The sequence below is a fragment of the Zonotrichia leucophrys genome, chromosome 5 (assembly GCF_028769735.1).
Source record: "Zonotrichia leucophrys gambelii isolate GWCS_2022_RI chromosome 5, RI_Zleu_2.0, whole genome shotgun sequence".
In the NCBI taxonomy this organism is placed as follows: domain Eukaryota; kingdom Metazoa; phylum Chordata; class Aves; order Passeriformes; family Passerellidae; genus Zonotrichia; species Zonotrichia leucophrys.
In genome coordinates this window covers 18,555,194-18,574,523 of record NC_088175.1, presented here as the reverse complement: position 1 = coordinate 18,574,523, position 19,330 = coordinate 18,555,194, and the positions used below count along the sequence as shown (strand labels likewise).

Genomic DNA, 19,330 nt, shown 5'->3' with positions numbered 1-19,330 from the left:
TTCAAAGGATATGGCATAATAGAATTGTTGGAGTCCCTAAAGTTAGAGGGTTTTTAGGAAATGGTTAAAAAAGTATAGGCCTCAGACTGAAGTTTTGTTAGCATTGCAAATACAGCAGAAAAGTTTCCCAAGCAGTAGAGCATACGTGACAAATAACAATAGGCCTCTGTAGAATTAGCTTAAGGATGGCAACTTTTGTTCCTCCTTTCTTAGGGTTTCCCTTTTCACTTCACATACTTGGAAATTTCTCTTTTCAGCACCATTAACTATTATTATGGAAATCAGCAACCAATTTTAGTAAATACCCTTTAAAATGTATGTATTAAAATTTCAGTCCCACTGCTCCAAATAGATCCATACAAAGAGGCTTTAAATCACAGACTTAGAGCATGGAAGTAATCTTCTTTCCTTCCTCCTTCAATGTGGTGAGGCACAGTGACAATGTGGTTACATCACTGCTCTTTTCCAGGGGGTACCCAGAGAAAGAGCAGCCTCTGGATGCCCTACACAATCACACCTGTGTAGGAACTGGTACACAGGTAACAGCCTTTCTGGAACCCTGCAAGGAGCTGAAGCCTGTGCTCAGTGTGAGGACTGAGTCACTTAAAGAGGATGTTGCCGTTTGGTGCATTCACTCTGTAATGTAGCAGTGTGAAACCCCTGGGCCACAAATCCTTGGGTTTACTACTTTGTTATGATTAAAAATGTCATTATTTCAGTTTTATATCTTTGTCTAATGTGGTAGCTCTGACAGGTACTGTATTTCTGACTTGATGATAAGGCTGTGTTGTTACAGTGTAAGGAAAAAAGGATTAAGGTGACAAAAAGAGACACATCTTGTATTTAAGTAAGTGAGGAAAAGATGACTGATGAGGAAAATTGAGCAATACAGAAACATTATATCTATTTGAAAATACTTTAATGTCAAAGTGCAAATTTCTCAGAAAACATTCCAGGTGGTAAGGATTGTTATTTTTGAAATGATTATTAGTGTCAGGCAAAAGGAGATCACTAAAGTGTGAAATACCCCTTTCAAGGTGCACTAGGCATCTGAGTGCAAAGTCCTGGCAGGCAACACCTAACCTTTTTTCCTCCAAAATCTATCTTTGATATCACAGTAATCATACAATTAGGACAACAATGATTCAAAGTGATGCATTCAAAGTGTTTAATTACAACCTTCTTCATAACTTTGGTTGTTTTTTTGGGCCAAATTAATGACCTAAATTGGTAAGGTGTTGAAACACTTTCAAATCATGAAACACGGGACATGTTTTAATATAGGAAGACTATTGCTTCTTACTAATAGGGGGAAGAAGCTGAGCTGGTAGTGGGTGAATGGAGAATTAACACCAGAGAAAGACTTCCCTTTGAGTCTTCTCCCAAGATGGGTCAAATCCTGATATTTGTTTTTGTAGAAGTACCTTGTTTGAAAGCATTCTACCACACGTGTCTAAAAAAAGCTTTAGCACAGTAGAAGGCATTCTCCCTTTCCTGTGTGCTTCTGTGGCATGAATGCAATGAGCTGACAGTAGAGGATGCACCTCTTCAATCTTTCATATCTACTTTTATCCAAAGATAGTGCTTCAACCTCTCTAACTTGTTTTGTTGCTCATTAAAGGAAAGAGCTCACACAAGGGACACTTTTGAAGACTAAGGGAGGCTGCAGGGTTTGCTGGGCTGAAAAAGACATGCTCTAAACAGCAGTTGCTTTTTTCCCTTTACTAAATTCTCCCATCTCATCCCACAGTAACTCTTAGGTGTCAGCTTAAACTATTAAGTTCCTGAGGATTAACCTGGAGAATCTTGAGTGAAAGAAGTCAAGAACTGATTGATGGATTCTTCTGCAAGCTTTTATGCTGCCACTTCCTTTGTGCTCAGTTCCTCCTGAGGTACTCCTTCCTGTTTGGTACAGGCATCCTTTTCACCCCGGGGCTCGGGCAGCCTGCAGAAACAGTGATGGGCTAATGGCAGAAATGGTTGGCCCCGTGCATATGAAACAGGGTGCAGTTATAGGAATTCAGAGGGAGAAGCCACAATACTTAATAAGAGCAGGGAAGTTAATTTAGTTTTTCCTACACTAGATTATAGAAACTGGAATGCATTCATAAACAAGGAAAATATTTTTAGTCACAGACAAAAGAGCAATGCTGCATTGTTTTTATTACCTGTGAACATCAGATTCTTCTTCCAGCAAGTCAGTGGCATCTTTCCCTTTTTTCCTTACAAATTCTTCGCTTAGGCCGACCTGCTGCAGGGTGCGTCTGTAGCGACGCTCTGCTCCTTGATGAGCATCATGCTGTGAAATCGAAACTTAAACAGTAAATGCAGAGAACTGGGGATTCCCCATAACAGTCAACTGGTTTTGAAGTGTACATCTGATGCTCCTGATGGGGACAAGTGCACAACACAACCTCCTGTCCAAAATTTTTGTAGTCCATACAGTACAGTACCAAAACTGAACACTAGGACAATGTCTTACATCTCCCAAAGCCAGAGCTCATGTTTTCCTGCTTCAGTTCTTTTTTTTCTTCTTTCTTCTGTTTTCCTCCTTCTACCACATTCCAGTCTTACCAGACTGGTATACTTGTGTCTGAGTCCTAACTCTGACACTCAAATCAAAAACATCTGCAAAACCCAAGTTATGTGAAATTCTGTAAGCACATTTGCTTGTAAGTGGTAAGAACTAACAACAGTGAAAAAAAGTTAATAAATGGAGAGTGCCTGTGAAATAGCTTCATATCAGCTCAATTGAAAAACAAGCATCTTGAGTCCTATATCCTCACTATTTCCAAATGAACCTTGCATATCAATGTAGTCTGAGATTAGGGTTCTCCAGAGGGACAGGCCCTAAAGATTAAGGTGTTCTATATGGAAGGACAGAAACCTAGTATGGACATCAGTGAACACTATTGATAATGGTGAATTCTTACCAATCTGGTACATGGCAATATTACCAGTATTTATCACACATGTATGTTCTCTGCCTCCATTATCAGAACAGAAAGCCTGATGCAGGAGGGTACTTTCTGTTGAGAAATTTTAAATCGGCATATTGTCAATGTATTGTCACTGTCTCTAACCAGCTGCAGTTCCTGCAAGGAAATGAAAGTGAAAGAAAACCCAGGGAAAAAGATACAGTACAGATTGTATCTACACCTCAGGTGCAATAGAGATTTGCAGCTGGTACTGTGTGATGGTTGAGCTGTGTTAAATGCAGCCCCAGACTACAAAGCCTACAGGTGATAAGAGCAACATAACCATCATTAATGTTCTTCTGTAGCAGTAGAGGTACAAAGAAAAAGTGCTTAACTGGAGAGGGTATTAAGAAAAAATTTTGCATCTCCTAAATGTAGTCTATAGTATTCAGGTGCAGAATAGGTATTAATTTAATTTCTGGTGTGATAAGGCCTTGATTTTCATCAGACCATATATTGTGATTGCAATATATACTAAGAACTGACAAGCTCCTAGAAATAAGCCTGAATGTTTTTTTCAAGGAAAAAATAGGAAGGAATTTAAAGTACACTTTCGTGGCTTTTCCATGTGTTATTTTGAGTGCACCCCAGAGACTAAGAGACTGTTTGTACCTTCTCATCCATTAATTAATTTGAGACTATATTTCTTAATGCCTGTCTTAAATGAAAGACAATTTATCCTATTGCCCAGAAATACTCTGGGACTTTGACCACTTACCTTGGTGACCTGTTCAAAAAGGAATGGTCTGTTCTTGACTCGCAGCTTCATTTCTTCCAGCTCCTTTCTGTATTCTTTTGTTCTGTCTCGCATATTTTGCCTGAAATGGAAAAATTGCCTGCCTACTATAGGTTACCTCTGTCTGTAGCTGATGAGGAATGATGAATTCTCAGTGAGTGTTCCATTCTTTAAATCACTTTGGTAATTCTCTTGATTCTGAATGCTGGGAAAAAAAACCCTACTGCTGACAAGTTATGGACCTATTAGCAAAGCTCTCCTAGACTGCAAGCAAGAAACAGTGTTCACATTTTTAGAAAAACTTGTCTCTTATGTGTTCTTTACCAAGCTACACATTACAGTTGACTGGCTTGTACAAATTAGTTTCTACAAACATTAATCTAAAGGAAACCGTTCTTTATGGAAGGAGAAGCATGGAATTGTCAAGATATCCAAATGAATGTAGAATGGATACAGTAAGCAAAAAAGGTTAGGCTAGGAATGTTTTTATACCCAATCTGTCCTAAAGAATTATCTGATCATCTTCAGTTACTAGAGTAAAAGGTTATTTTTGTGCAGAGTAGGATACTGACCTGTTCTGTTTTAACTTCTCCTTTTGTGTTTCCTCCAGACTTTTATGAGGATCCAGTGCTTTTGCTCGGCTGTTCACAGACTTTTGCATAGCTTGACATTTCATTTTCTGTTTCTCCAGCCAATAAATTCCTTCTTTGTCCCCTTCCTTTTTGTTATCTTGGGCATATCTGTATGGAAAAAAAGTTACTGATGAGCCCATGTGGACTGCCAGATGCTAGGTGGGAATTTCAGTTTTGTAGTCCTCCAAGGAGAAAAAGTAAAATTTCAGCTGTCCAAGTGTGCAGTTTCCAATGCAACGGGAGACAGAGCAAGACTTAACAAAGAAGACAGAGAAACATTTAGGAAATGTATTGTTGATGTAGTTGATGTGATGAGGGAAAACACTGGTGTTTTTTCCTCCATGTTGGTCAGTAGTTGTACAGTCTTGTAGACAAATGTTTTACCTACCTAATAGCTGATTCCCTCTTTCTAGTTGCATCTGTAATATGCACAGGAAGGGTGTTGGAAGAGAGAGAGGAAAGTCCAGGCAGAGAGTGACTTTTTTGCACTGAAACCTTGGAAAGCCTCTGAGAATCCTGAAAGAAATGAAACTTTATTGAGTGTATTTGTTCACAGACAGTTGCTAGTACAGAATCTCCTCTGTTATTTGCCTACCAAAGAGAACAGCTGGGCTATGTGAGAATGCACTCACTCTTCTCTCTTCCACCAGCAGAGATTTACATGTGGATGGGCTGAGGGACAAGGGGAAGGAGGCATGATTAGAGCTATGAAAGGGTGACTGAGCCTTAGCTGTCATAGCTCATTTTGTGTAGAATTTTGTTCTCTTGTTTGGCCTAGAATTCTGCAGTACTCTTAATACAAGGGCAGATGTCACAGGATGTTAACCATTAATAATTAAATGCTATAAACTTGAGAAGTTGGTATCTTGATAAGAGAAAGCAGTACCACAGAAATATCCAGCTATCTCACCTTTATCTTTTCATTAGCCTGCCTCTGCCTGGCATGGAGATTGGAGGTTCTCAGCTTGAATGGCTTATTACGAGTTGGCTCTTTGATTTCTTGTCTCCTCATTGTTTTCCTCTGAAACGCCCAGTAAAGTTCTTCAAAGTCTGGTATTGCTGGATTAATCTGTGGTTTGAAGCTGAAGCTTGTGTCCTGTAAGAAGCCAAGTTTTTCCTGCTTAGTTCTGGTGGCAGTTCGGGACTGAGGCTCCCTCCGACAGTTGCTGGTGTCTATAGGAGCCACGGAGCTCTCCAGCAAATCCTTTGCTCTCATTTGAATGCGGATTTCCCTGCAGAGTTCAGCTTCTAAAGGATCAAAAGGAAAGCAATGAGAACAGTGTGAGTGACATAAAAGGCTGTGAAACTGCCACTGCCCAAGTCTAAACTTTCCATTATGATGACAGCTACAGATATAGGAGAGACCAAACATCCTGTGCTCTCCTTCCCCCCTTTTTCAGCCCCCCTCTTCTCTGCCTCCCAGGGAAAAATAATTCAAACGTGCCAGTAAAACCACGGTAGGGTCTCTTTCATAGACATTCATTTCTAGATATCTCTTTTACTCATTGGAGCAATAACTGAGCAGGACTTCTCCTATTCTTAAAGGTACCAGGTGACTTGTGCCCCTTGTCTCCTTTGTCTTGCAGAAATGTTAATCTTCCATACTAGTCCCATACTTTTTATATGGGACTTACAGCCATATTGACTGTGTGATACAAATGTGTCATTCAAGTATACTTGTAACAAATGATGGCTTTTCTATGTAATCTCCAGCACTAATTGTCTGTATTGGAAAAGTTTTTAAGTAAGGAACATTTGATGGATACATCACGTTTTGTGACTTTTGTGACAAACTTTCATAGAATATGTTTTAGATTATAGCATCAAACGGAAGTCCTTCCCTGTGCAGCACTAAATATTTATGAAAATGCAGACAGTTGGCTGAGGGTTTTTTTTTTTTTTTTTGCTTTTAGGGAAAAAATCAATACTGTTTTTGCAAAATAAGATGGTTTTGAGTTAATTCATAGGTATTCATTGCCTGAAGTATGAAATGTTAATTTCTCCTCCCTTCTCATATGCCAGACAGAAATAGAACAATGGTTTGTCCTTTGCTGCTTTTTACCTTTCTAATCTATTTAGGTTAAAACAGAATGTTTTTTGATGAAAACTGAACTGGTGTATCCTCAAGAAGAAATCACAGAAACAGTAAAAAAGGAGAAAAGAATGAGAAAAGCCATGAGAATTATTAAGGACTGACTTAGTTCCCACATTCAAGCATGAAGTCTGAATTGCTTACTTCAAACTTTCAACTGCAGCGGCTTAAGCCATCTGAAAGCAGGCAAGCATCAGTAACATTTCCTTGGCTGCCCTGACTAGAATGGTCCTGGCACCTGCTTTCCCTGTTTTAGCAACTGAGCCAACTGAGTGCAAGTGGGAAGGCCACTGGAAACATCAGAGAATGGCAGGAGAGACTGGACTACTACGCCATCACTTAGAACCAAACTAATTGCCTGATTTGGGCTCAGGAAATACTTGTCTCCTCTCCTAGGGGCTCTGTGCAGAATGGATCACTTGGATCACTAGGAGTAAAATTGTCAGATCTAAGATACTGCATGGACCTTGGAGACCTGTGGCACTACATCTGTCTTCATGTTTGTGCCACAAATCATCTCAGTCCCTTTAGTGTAACCAAAGGTGTGGAATCCAGTGCAGGGAAAGATTCCCAGACTGTCACAATCAGCAGCAAAGTGGATACGGAAATCTGTCTGTAGAGCTCAATGTGCCCATGTTTTCTGGGGAGTGGAACAGAACTGCTGCTGCTGACACTCATACACTACTGAACTTAGGGCACTCTACTGCAAGGGTTTTTAAACAAAATGTAATGACCAGTGAGACACACAGGAGACTCACCACCACCAGGGGACATTGGCCTTAGGCTCCAAGTGGTGCCCTGCGAGCCATGATCTTACCTCCCAGCATGGAGACAGCAAGGGACAGGCAGGGAGGTGCTTTTACAGAAAGAGCCCTGGCATGTTACCTTTCAGTTTATCTCCAAGAAGTGAGTCATAAGTAGATTTAGGAACTTTTTTACTGGCTTGCTTCTGTTTGGAGCTCTCATTTGGGGTTGCTGCTGCCAGGAATTTTTGTCTGATAGCTTCTTTCTTTTTCTCTTCCTTCTCCACAAAACTGAAGGGCCGCTGCGTTGAAAGTAGCAGCTCCTTTCTTTTCTGTGTTGCTGCTTGCCTGCGAATCTCATTCTGCTCCATTATTTCCTGATAAAGGGGCAGAAACACATGGGCAGGTACAGGCTGTGCCCGGAATTGTTTCTGGCATTCAGCTTCATCCTGGCTTTGCCTTTTGTCTCTGTGTGTGTCTAGTTCAAGGAACATGTATGACTTCAGCAACTCGGACTTTTTGCGAGCTTCCCGCAGGGTCATTTTGAAAGGCTGAGGGATGGTGATGGAAGGAATCCAGGGAGATGAAGCGCTTTTTGGCCTCAAGCGGGACTTAGGAAACAAGTGAGGCTTTTGCTGATCCCAGGAACTGTCTGAGGTGAGGTCGGTCAAAGAACTGGACTGCCTTATGTTACCAGATGTGTGACTAAGACAAACACATTATGAAGGGGAGATTAGTGACATTATTAAAAAACAGAGTTAAAAGAAGGGAGACACTACTGATTAAGAGAAAGACACCGCAGGCTGAGCTGGTCATTAAAAGACAGGCCTAGGGTTTGTCATTCTCAGGCTCCATATTTTGCTTTGCTACCGAAGTTCATGAGCAGAGCTTTGCTTGTTTTCCATGTACAAAATGGAAGTTAGGCCTACTTAGCTTTGTCATGCAATTTATTATGCTGAGAGCACTCTATTGTCAGAAAGGCCACAAGCAAACCATAAAGCTCCAGCTTTAGGGTTATCTTTCTAATAGCTACTCAACATAACAGACAAATGCAGGAGAGGCAATCAGGCACAGAGATGCACAAATCCCAACAAACAGTACCAAACACTAGCATTCCTGGGATGCTGATGGGAATGTCATTACAAGAAACTGCTTTAGTGTGATGTTTGAGAGATTCAGCTAGCAACTTTGTACCTGAGAAGATGACCATATTATTGATAATAAGAAAACCCACCTGAGACTATCCTGGGTCTCATTAAAATGGCAAACTTCTCATAGCATGTCAGAGGGTGATTGTGAAAGTGAGTGAAACAGATTTTAGGGATGGAATAAATGCAGGCAAAGGGAAGGATCAAGGTGAATCAGAGTGGACCAAGAACAGCAAAGGGGAAAAAAGTGGGGGGAGACAGAAGGTGCAGATCATGTGTGAACAGACTCCTGGTCAATACACTTGCTGGTAATTGCTGCAGTCTCTTCTTCTTCATAAGCTATTTCCTTTATAAGAGTGCACGTGTGACCTGCTAGTGAATGCAAAGCTAGATTAACCACAAGGAGAGTCATCTGAGAGCTCGACCTTGGAAAGTCCACAGCTCTGAAGACTGGATACTGGGTAAGAATGTGTGTCATCTGCTGGCACATTTCAAGCATGATTAGCTGATGAGTGAGGCGGGGATTTGTGCTGTTCGTGTTTTAGGTGAAAGCTGCTTAGTGGGCACCTACTGACCCATCCTCCCTGCTGTGGCTCCACCTGTGGCCCGTGTTCTGGCACTGTACACCCGCATTTTGGGACATCATGCTCCGCCTCCTCCCTGGCCAGAGGGAGAAGGAATCCTGTGCCCCATCCTGCCAGCCGTACCAGGTATCGTCCTACCTGAGAGCCTCCCTCAGCTTCTCACGCAGAACTTCCGCCTCCCTCCTGAAACCCTCCAGCTCCTCATCTTCTTCGAACACCCCGAGGTCACCCCATAACTCTGCCTGGCACGGTACGCCCGGTTCTAACGGAGACCGCCGGCCCCCCATCCCGATAGGATGCTCCCAGCTCCTTGCCCGGCGGCGGGAAACGCAGGAATCGGCGCGTTACAGCCTGCGGGGACGTCGCGTAACCTGGAAAAAACGAGAGGAATCGGGCAGAGCGGGATCCCGGTTTGCGACCCCGCCTCCCCGCCCGGGAGCGCCGCGGCCGGACCCCCTCCTGTCCGCGGGCCGCCGCCTCAGCGCGCCCCGCCCCGCCCCCGGTCTCCACCAATCAGCGCGGCCGGAGGCGCTAGGGCCCGCCCACTCGGCCGCACGCAGCCAATCAGACGCGAGGCCGGCGGCGCGCACAGCCGTTGTCATGGCTCCGCTCTCCACTTCCGCCGCCGTCAGTTCCGCGGCGATGGCGGCGCTGTGCGGGCGGGTGCTGCTGGCCCCGCTCGGAGCGCGGCTCAGGGCCGGGCCCCGCGCCCCGCTCCGCTCCGCCGCCTCCAGCCCGCCGCTCTACGATGTGGTGGTGTCGGGCGGGGGCATGGTCGGGAGCGCCATGGCCGCTGTGCTGGGTAAGGCTGTGACCCACTCCCCGTAGTGTGAGGTAATCGTGTGTAGGATCTCAGTGTCCGGGCTCTGCTGAGGGATCCTTGAGGGATCCTGTTCTAAAGTTCACCGGAGGCTGTTTGGTGAGCCGGTCAGTGATGAGCCAGGCCACATCTCTGTGTGTGCACAGTGTTAATGGGGCCATTAACTGGAGTTTTATAGACTGTAGTGTTTCTGTCAAACATGCTCATTCTTAAATAGCTGATGGATAATGTCACCCTTAGCTAAAATGCTTTTCTGATTATAGAATAACAGAATGGGTTGGAAGGGACCTTAAATATCACCTAGCTCCAACCTTGTACTGTGTGCAGGGACACTTTCATAGATCAGGTTGCTCCGAGCCACATCCAGCCTGGCCTCAAACACCTCCAGGGTTGGGACATTTACAGCTTCTCTTCATTTACACCTGTTCCAGTGGCTCACCATCCTCACAGCAAAGAGCTTCCTCCTAATATCTAATCTAAGCCTACTGTCTTTCACTTTGAATCTGTTTCTCCTTGTCCTGTCACTATATGATCTAGTAAAAAGTTCATTTTTGTCTTTCTTGTGAGCTCCCTTCAGGTACTGTGAGGCCACAATTCAATCACCCCATAGCCATCTCTTTTCCAGGTGAATGAACCAAATTTGCTCAGTCTTTCCTTGTGGGAGAGGTGCTCCATCCATCTAATAATTATTATCTGATCCCAAGTTTTATTCTCTAACCCAGTATTTTAAACACTATAATACCAAGTTACAATGGATTTCTGCTTGCTTTGTGTCATTAGAGATCCTAAGAGTACTGGCTGCTCCTTTATTTGCAATATGGATTCAGAAGGATGCAGTAGTGACAGAAACCTAAAAAAAGTAGTGCCCAGAAGATCAAAGATGCTGAGCGATAAGAAGATCAGAGATGCTGAGCAATAAGTGCTTTGCAAGTATAAGGGCTTACCTGGCAAGTTTAAGTTCTGCTTGTATTGTTAAACAAGAGCCCAGTGGATTTGAGAAGGATCTCCTCCAGCAGTGGTACCTAAGGCTGACAAGCAGGTTTGGGACCTTTCAGGAGATGAGTTTATTACTGTGCATAATTTAGAGATTATGCCAGGACACTGCTGTCTCTAGGGCTGCTGTAGTAGTAAACTCTAGATGATGAAGGACACCACTTCTGTCCTCAGTGCCTTCTGCATCTGTGGTGGTTGGGATGCTGCAGGCGTGGCCAGCTCAGCTGCAGTGTTTTACACTTTACTTGAGGGTTTTTTTTTTTTTTTTTTTTTTTCAGTTCTCTTTATGTGGAAGTTTAAAGTCTAAACTGCCTGTGCTATTCCATTGTCAGAATGAGAGGACAGGGAAAATAATAATGTAATTGTTACATATCACAGAAATTTTATTTTGATCTCTTCTTCTATAAAGAGAATTTATGTTTAAGCTCTGGAAAACGTGTTCTGGTGTAAACATGGAGTAAATATTGCAGATTTCACTTGATAATACTCCAGTAATAAATTTTCATTTAAATATGGCACAAGTTTGTACAAAAATGTAAGCTTTATGCAAAAGGGAAATATGTAATCCTTGCTTTAGCTGGAAAAGAGTTGTCCATCTCAGTAACAGGACTGTAGTCATAAAGCTTTAACGTACAAAAGTTCACCTGCCTGGTCAAAACCTGTACTGTATATGCATTTCTTTATTAAGTGTTGCATCTACTGTGTCTTATTACAAGAACTCAGGTGTTTTGTTTTTGAGATTTTTGGCAGGAGCATTGTAACAAAGCATGTATTTACTTATTTTAGGGCATGACATCCACTTCCATGATAAAAAGATTGCTTTGCTGGAGGCTGGTCCTAGGAAGGAATATGATCACGTGCCAGACAGTTACAGCAACAGGGTCAGTTCCATCTCGCCAGGATCAGCTACCCTCCTAAGCAGTAAGTATGATTTTATTGTTTGCATTTTTAACATTTATATTTGAGCTGATTTTGTTGGAACAAAAACCCTTTTGATCATGTGTTGCCTTCATCCTAACATCATTAGGATTATTTGCCTTTGTCTCTATATGCTGAGTTGTTGTTATTAAATCCAAATTCTCTTGATAACAAGGATCTGTGTTCTGGTATCTTGGTCTGATTTGTTGTCATATAAATATTTGTGATTTTAGGCAGTGAAAGGTTGTAAGGTGCTCTCTACAGCACCTGGAATGTTCTATTCACAAAAGAAGCTTAGTGCTTTGCAGGCTGGTAACTCAGTCCTCAATTAATGAGGATTAATTGTCATTTTAAATTGATATTTGAGCCTTGATTCCTTTTGGAGAAAGAAATGTTTTCTACAATAATGGCTGTGCATTTCTATGTCTGTTTTATTACCCAGTGATGGAACAGTGAGAGCTGTCTGTTAGGTCAGAGGCTCATGGAGAGCTCTTGTTTCTTTCCTGCTGGCATGTGTTAACAGTAAAACAATGTGATCCTGGAGCTGTGATAGCACCGAGGCAGACCTGGCACTGTCTAGGGAAGGTGCAAGCCAAGCCTGAGCATAGTCAGGGAAGAGTGGAGGAGAGTGTGGAGTGAGCTTCAGTTTAGTTTTGGTCTCAGTGTCCCACGTGAACCTGTATCTCTGTGCATTTCTGTCCTTTTTCTGTTTCAGGTTGTGGTGCCTGGGATCACGTCTGCAGCCTGAGACTCAAACCCTTCCGGCGAATGCAGGTGCCTCAGGGCTGCAGATACACCTTGTGTCTGTCTACTCTGAATGCTCAAAAGTACTTGCATCAATGACACAAAGGTTTTTATTCTTATGGTAAAGGGCAGGTCATACTTATGTTCATTTCTGTCCCTTTTTTGTGGGTAGCAGTCTGATCAGAAATACCTGTCCCCAGGGCCTTGATGTTACAGGCTGAAAGGTAGATTCCTAGTGGCAGCTGTAGATATTGAGGCTTGGGTATTAGCCAGGAAATAAAGATAAAGGGTTTATTGGTTTGGCTGGGATAGAGTTTCTTCTCTTAAAGGTGGCTTGTATGGGATGGTGTTTCAAATTTGTGTTGAAAACTGTTGATAGCACAGGGATGTTTTAGTTATTGCTGGGCAGCACTTACACAGTGCCAAGGCTTTCTCACACTGCCCTGCCAGTGAGCAGGCTGGGAGTGCACAAGAAAGTGGGAGGGTACACAGGCTGGACAACTGACCCTGGCTGATAATCCATACCATATGGTGTCATGCTCAGCAATAAAAGCTGAGGAAAAGAAGACAGAAAGATGGGAAGTTTCGAGGAATGGTGTTTGTCTTCCCAAGTAACCATTATGCTTGATGGGGCCCTGCTCTCCTGGAGATGGCTAAAGACCTGCTTGCCTTGGGAGGCAGTGAATTCGTTCCTTGGATTGCTTTGCTTGAACATGTGGCTTTTGCTTTTCCTATTAAACTGCATTTACCTCAAGCAATGAGTTTTCTACTTTCATCCTTTCAGTTTTCTTCCCCATCTCAGTGCAGGGGAGAAGGGAAGCACCTCCATAGGGCTGACCTGCCTGCTGGGGTTAACCTACAGCAAGGCTGTAGCACAGCTTCCTATGTCAGTTATGTAACACAAAAGTAGGGATGAAAAACTTGACTTGGAATTACTTTTTGAGCTTAAGCTAAATCATTTAATGAAATTAGTTATGTGGTGCACTTTAGTAGCTGGGAACGAACAGTAATCCAGGATGTTTCGTCTAGTTCTATATTTCTAGATTACTGTGTCTTTTTGCTGTTAAGTCCCTGAAATGGAGACTTCTTTATCACATAGCTTCATGTAATGTATTTTTTCTTCGTAGGTGTGGGATGCTTGTTCAGAAGCCATGATCGTTTTTGAGAAAGATGACTTAGATGACATGGGTTACATAGTGGAGAATGATGTCATTATGTCTGCTCTCACAAAACAGTTAGATGCAGTAGCAGGTAGAGGACAACTTCTTCAATGTTTTATTTCCTGCAGATAGCTTTCAGTTACTTGCCTTCTATTGTGTGCTAAGTCTTGAGAGGGAGAAATTTGTCTAACAAGTAATTCTTAAGAAATGGGCACCTTCTGGAATTGGGAAGGAGGGAGAAATCTGACTTCCAAAGGCTACAGAGCAGGAAATGTAGTTCTCCAGAATACTTCAAAATTGGACTTAATTAAAAAATCTGTACCTCCTTGTCCAGAGCCAGCCTTACAGTGACAAGGGGTTGTCCATATCTGGTTTTTTGGGGTGCCTTGAGAATTGTGGGGTGAGCTCCTAGGGTGCCATTAAGACACCTGCATGGCCTTGGCTGTTGTAGCGATGTTTCCTTTTTCCTGTCCGTGTTGTGCTGTGACCATGGCGCTCTGTGTTCCCATCAGACCGCGTGGAGGTCTTCTACAGGAGCAAAGCAGTTGGGTACACCTGGCCCCTTCCTTCCCATGGCTGTGACACAAGCCCTTGGGTCCAAGTTGAGTTAGCTGATGGACGCAGACTTCAGACCAAGCTGCTGGTAACTAAGCTCTGTATTTCTGTTGATAAGGCATCATCTCTAACCCAAGTCCTTTCCACTGATTTGGTTCCAATTCCATGGGTGCCACTCCACCCATGTGGAGTGCTAGAGTGAGGTGAGTGGCTAGCCCTGTCTGTGAGGGTGTGGGACACTGGGCATGGCCTTCTCTCTGCTTGCTGCAAGGAGATGCTGCTGAATATGAGAAGAGCAGAAGGCACCACCTCTTCTGGTTTTGGGGGCATTTTTTTTTTCCTGAATAAGCAGGCAATATACAGATGCACTCTGAGGTTTTTAGAGTGAAATAGTAGCTCCTAATGTTTCTAGGGGCTGCTGAAGAAGTTGCTGTGCATCTCTTTGTTTTACAGATTGGTGCAGATGGTCATAACTCTATGGTCCGGAAGGAAGCTGAAATTAAGAACATTGAACATCAGTATGACCAGTCAGCTGTGGTGGCAACTCTCCATTTATCTGAGGTAAAATTCTGCTGAACTGACTCTTCCATAAGCAGCAGAACCTAAGAGGGTGATCTGGCTTGCTGCCCACTTGCTTCTTTCCCGTGTAGGCCACAGACAACAATGTAGCATGGCAGCGGTTCCTTCCCACAGGGCCAATTGCACTTCTTCCGGTAAGGTGTTTGTATTTTTTAAAATGTTTTAAAAATTTTTCTAGTCTAGTAACTTTATTTCTGTCCATGCCTTTCTGTGTTGGTTCTGTCTCTTAAGAATTTGCACATCTGCCCTTCACTTTTCATTTATTGCGTTTTCCCCTCCTGCCATCTCATTCTATCCTTGGCATTTCCCACTTGTAACAAGTTGGGCAGGAACTGTAATTTTCAGAGGGACTGACAGTATGAGGCAGGGCAGTGGAGAAGTCTTTGCACTGAATGTTTATTTTTGTTTCTCTTTCTCTTGATATTTACCCTTGACATTCTCTTAAACTAGCTGTCTGACACTGCCAGCTCTCTGGTCTGGTCTACATCTCACGACCATGCATCGGAACTTCTTGCCATGGATGAGGAAAGCTTTGTGGATAGCATCAACTCTGCCTTTGTGAGTATCAGCCTCATGGCAGGGAAGATGTTTTAAAGAAATAGAACAGAATTCTGTAGCTAAACAACAGTAATTGGAGAGGTGCATTCTGAAGTTCCTTCCTCTGGTGAGAATGATATTAAAGAGGCACTTAGCAAGGAAAAGATGACCCCTTGGGACTGAATTAGGTTAGCTCTGAAAGTCACAGAAGTTAACTTAAATTTCCAAAAGGTAGGAAGAGTAGGCTCATCCTAGTTGGAAATTTGTATGTCCTAAAATGGTGAAGATAGTTTTTTCTACTGTATAGTTTTGTCCAAGAGATTAAAATTCAGTATTGGAACTCAGATTTTTTTTTTTTCAACTGCGTTCTTTTATGGGTCTAGTTTGGGTCAGCTTCCAAAGATTTGTTTGTCTGTTTCAGTGGAGCAACATAAACCACTCTGACTTCATTGACACTGCCGGGGCCATGTTTCGTTCTGCCATTTCGCTGCTGAAGCCCTCGGGGACTGCAGTCCGCCAGCTGCCCCCGAGCGTTGCTGGCGTGGATGCAGAGAGCAGAGCCATGTTCCCCCTGGGGCTGGGCCACGCCACAGAGTACGTCCGGCCCCGCGTGGCTCTCATCGGGTAAGTGCTCAGCGCCGCCCTGGGGGGTGGGTGGCACTTGGTTAGGAATGACCTGAGGACAGCGGGTGGCACTTGGTTAGGAATGACCCGAGGACAGCGGGTGGCACTTGGTTAGGAATGACCTGAGGACAGCGGGTGGCACTTGGTTAGGAATGACCTGAGGACAGCGGGTGGCACTTGGTTAGGAATGACCTGAGGACAGCAGCTCCCCGCCAACAAATCAGATGTTAGAAATGATACATTGTTCCAGTCTGACTTTACCCACATCCGGTTTGTTCTGGGTACCCTCCTGTCCTTTTGTATGAGTAGCTTTCTGCCCATTATCTGTGCTGTTTGTGTAAATTGAAAGATAATTATTTCCCTTCCCTGGTTTGTACAGTCTACTGAAACGATCCAGTATCTCATGCTGGATCTGTACTTCCTCTTACATTATACCAGCCATTCTGAGCACCCCTTTGAGTTTTTAACTCACCTTTTTTGAACACAAATGACAAAAATTACTCCATGTGGGATGTGAGAGACTTTTGTATGGTGGCCTATTCAAACAGAAAAATACCTCATTTCTTATATTCTAAGGTTGCATGTACTTTCTTCTCTGCCCCAGCTGCAGTATGGTGGTAACTTCCAGTAATTCTTGGATGCTGTGCTACACTTTTGTGTGGTGCACTTTTCATCTTACCAACCTATGAACCACTCTTGGGAGCACACTGTGCTTTATAGCTTGGTAAAGCACATGATCTTGCATTTCATATCAAAACTTAATCTAATTTCTTTTACTTTGTGACTCCCACAGCAATGTTTGTCTTTGAGCTTTACAGATAAGTCTGTTCATAGAAGAGCCTGATCTTGTTTCTATTCAATGCTAATCCCACCTCTCTTTTATACTCATGGTATCTGTCCACTTTGTGTTTGTGCAATGTGCCATTGACAGAGCTCCTATTGTGCTGAGGTCACTTACAAAAACATAAAGGCCTGTTCCACATGTATCTGAGAGGACTTTGGCTAGTCACCTCTTTATAATTTTTCCTTTCAGACCTGCTTTTTGTTACCTCCCCTATGTCTTGCTTCTTACAACTGGAGAGGCAGTCAGGTAGTTCAGCATAGCATGCAAGGAGGTACTGGATAAAGTGCATGTGCTGCTCTAAGGTGGTTCATTGCAAAGAGGTGAGGAGTGCTACACTGTCCCTTCTGGGGTTTGTCAGCCACTGTGGCTTTCTTCAAGAAGGGAAATAAATTTCTGTCTTCTTCTGCTCCAGGGATGCAGCACACAGAGTCCACCCACTTGCAGGACAAGGAGTGAACCTGGGCTTTGGTGATATTGCATGTTTAGCTCATCACCTCAGTGCAGCAGCCTTCAACGGGAGCGATCTGGGTAAGGCTCCAAGGCAGCATTGGGGCAGCAAAGGATTAGTCTCCCAGGCCTTTGCTGCAGTCCCTGTGGTCAGCATGCTGCTGTCTTGTGTTTGAAACTTTGTTGAAGTGAAGCAGTTCTTGATTCTTGGATGCAGTTTCCATCCCACGAATCTTAAAGCTGCTTTAAAAAAAATAAAGCTCTGCAGGATGGCAGTTAGAGATGTGGTGAGATGAAGAGCACTAGCTGGTGGAAAGAGGTGTTTATTGAGATGAACCATTTCTCTGTTCTCTTTCAGTTCCAGAGGAAACTGCTCTGTAGTTAAGATACACAATTGTTTGTGGCACATCAAGTGTAATAGAAACATTCAATTATCTCTTCCAGGCTCCCTAAAACACCTCCTCAAGTTTGAAACAGAACGTCAGAGGCATAATGTCTCCTTGTTAGCTGCTACTGATATGCTGAAAAGGCTGTACTCTACCACACTGGCTCCTCTGGTGTTGCTGAGGACATGGGGATTGCAAGCAACAAATGCTCTGCCTCCTGTCAAAGTAAGGATCTCACTTACTTCAGTGAGGGCTGTAGGAGTTCATTCTATTCTACTATTCATGAAATATGCACAAGATGTAAAGATCTTTGTTTGTTTAAAATGAAACATTTTTGGTTGGAAAATACTATTTTAAACTGGGGGGTTTGTGTCCTGAATGGGCCTGAGGAGTTTCTAAATAACTGATGACTCAGTAGAGACTTTTTTTCCCCCCTTCCAGCACAAGGGATATAAAAGATCTAAGTCTCTTATATTCTGTATCAGTAATTAGGAGTTAGAGGTCATCAGAAATCTTTGGCTTTATTTTGCTATGGAATTAGTGTCAAACCTTGAATTGTATTCTAGCAATGCACAGAGAAGACAGGCCTGTGAAGAAACATCTTCACTAAGAGATTGGGTGACTTCCCAGATGCAGTGTGCAGCCCACACTTAACTGTTTCTGTGCTGTTTTGCCTTGTGAATTTTTCCCTCATGGCAGAAGTTCAAGGCTCTAAAATGGGAATTACCTGAAGAAGGTGGTGGTGAGGAGTTTCTGTCTTAGACCCTCTGTTTGCAGCCCATCTGCCTGAACTTCTCACCCTCTTGACCTAGTTGTGGGATTTTTGTGAGGTTCCTTAAGCCCTCTGCTCTCAAAGCTCCCAAGCACCAGCAAATTAGATTCTCATCTTTGGATTTCAATTTTTACTTAATTTATTCTCCATCTTTATATTAAACACAGGTGCCCTGTTTCCTTTGTGTCATGGTCACAGTTGAGACACTTCCTCAACTAAAAATCAGTACATTCCTAAGGCAGAGCAGCCGCCACTGACACAGTGTCTTCATTAAGGAAGACTATGCTGCTGCTTCAGTGCTCACAAGTTTTTTTCTCTTTCTCTGTTTAAAAGAAAAAAAAACAGTTGAAGATGTCTTTTTCTGAGCACAGAACCCATTGGAATTACCAGTTTTGTACTGCTTGGGAAGGACAGGAATGCTACAATTTTGTTAATTTTCTAGGACATAGGGATAGGTTCTCTGTGTGTGGCTAGAAAGCCTGGCCAAGAACTATTGTTCATTTATATGAATGGGAATGTGCCTAAAGGTTCTTTCTAAAACACATGCTTATGAATTACTTCTCTTTTTCTTCTCTTTCAGGAGCAAATCATGGCTTTTGCCAGCAAGTGATCTGTTGTCAGTCTGCCTGTCAGCAGCTTGCCTATGAATGCATTGCCTTTAAAAGGACTGTGACTTACTTGAATCTTTGAATTTTTATTTTAATTTACAATAAAACTGACGGATTGAGCTGTGTATTACACCATCCACTGGTTTATGCAAAAGCTGACACATTTGCCCTCCTCAGGAAGATTTAGGGTTTCTTTCCATAGTACCATGATGTCTTCAGCCACAGAACTAAGTACAGTATGTGCTTTTAATCTGGGCCTCCTGAATTGAAGACTGAGGTGCAAACAGCTGTCTGTCTTTTGGCAAACACAATGCTGAATTTTGCCAACTGCTGGCTAATTTTTAACAGCTTTTGCTGCTTAATTACTTTCAGTTTCTTCTGATATGATTGCTAGAGCTGTAACATCACTCCTGGCTTCTTGGCACCTCAG

The 19,330-nt window shown here is 43.1% G+C and overlaps 2 protein-coding genes across 2 annotated transcripts; one reads left to right on the top strand and one right to left on the bottom strand.

The window, feature by feature from the left end:
- Positions 1–912: 912 nt before the first annotated feature.
- On the bottom strand, positions 913–9,383 carry FAM161B (FAM161 centrosomal protein B). The gene is made up of 8 exons (XM_064714834.1): positions 9,052–9,383; positions 7,324–7,886; positions 5,257–5,594; positions 4,735–4,862; positions 4,287–4,454; positions 3,697–3,796; positions 2,169–2,299; positions 913–1,945 (listed from the first exon to the last, which is right to left on the bottom strand). The coding sequence occupies exons 1-8, from the start codon at positions 9,198–9,200 to the stop codon at positions 1,855–1,857; spliced, it is 1,668 nt and encodes a 555-aa protein (XP_064570904.1). The 5' UTR covers positions 9,201–9,383; the 3' UTR covers positions 913–1,854.
- Positions 9,384–9,546: 163 nt separating this feature from the next.
- On the top strand, positions 9,547–19,030 carry COQ6 (coenzyme Q6, monooxygenase). The gene is made up of 12 exons (XM_064713404.1): positions 9,547–9,715; positions 11,513–11,647; positions 12,360–12,418; positions 13,516–13,639; positions 14,061–14,191; positions 14,557–14,664; positions 14,754–14,816; positions 15,133–15,240; positions 15,641–15,843; positions 17,100–17,215; positions 17,579–17,745; positions 18,873–19,030. The coding sequence occupies exons 1-12, from the start codon at positions 9,556–9,558 to the stop codon at positions 18,900–18,902; spliced, it is 1,404 nt and encodes a 467-aa protein (XP_064569474.1). The 5' UTR covers positions 9,547–9,555; the 3' UTR covers positions 18,903–19,030.
- The last annotated feature ends 300 nt before the right edge of the window (positions 19,031–19,330 follow it).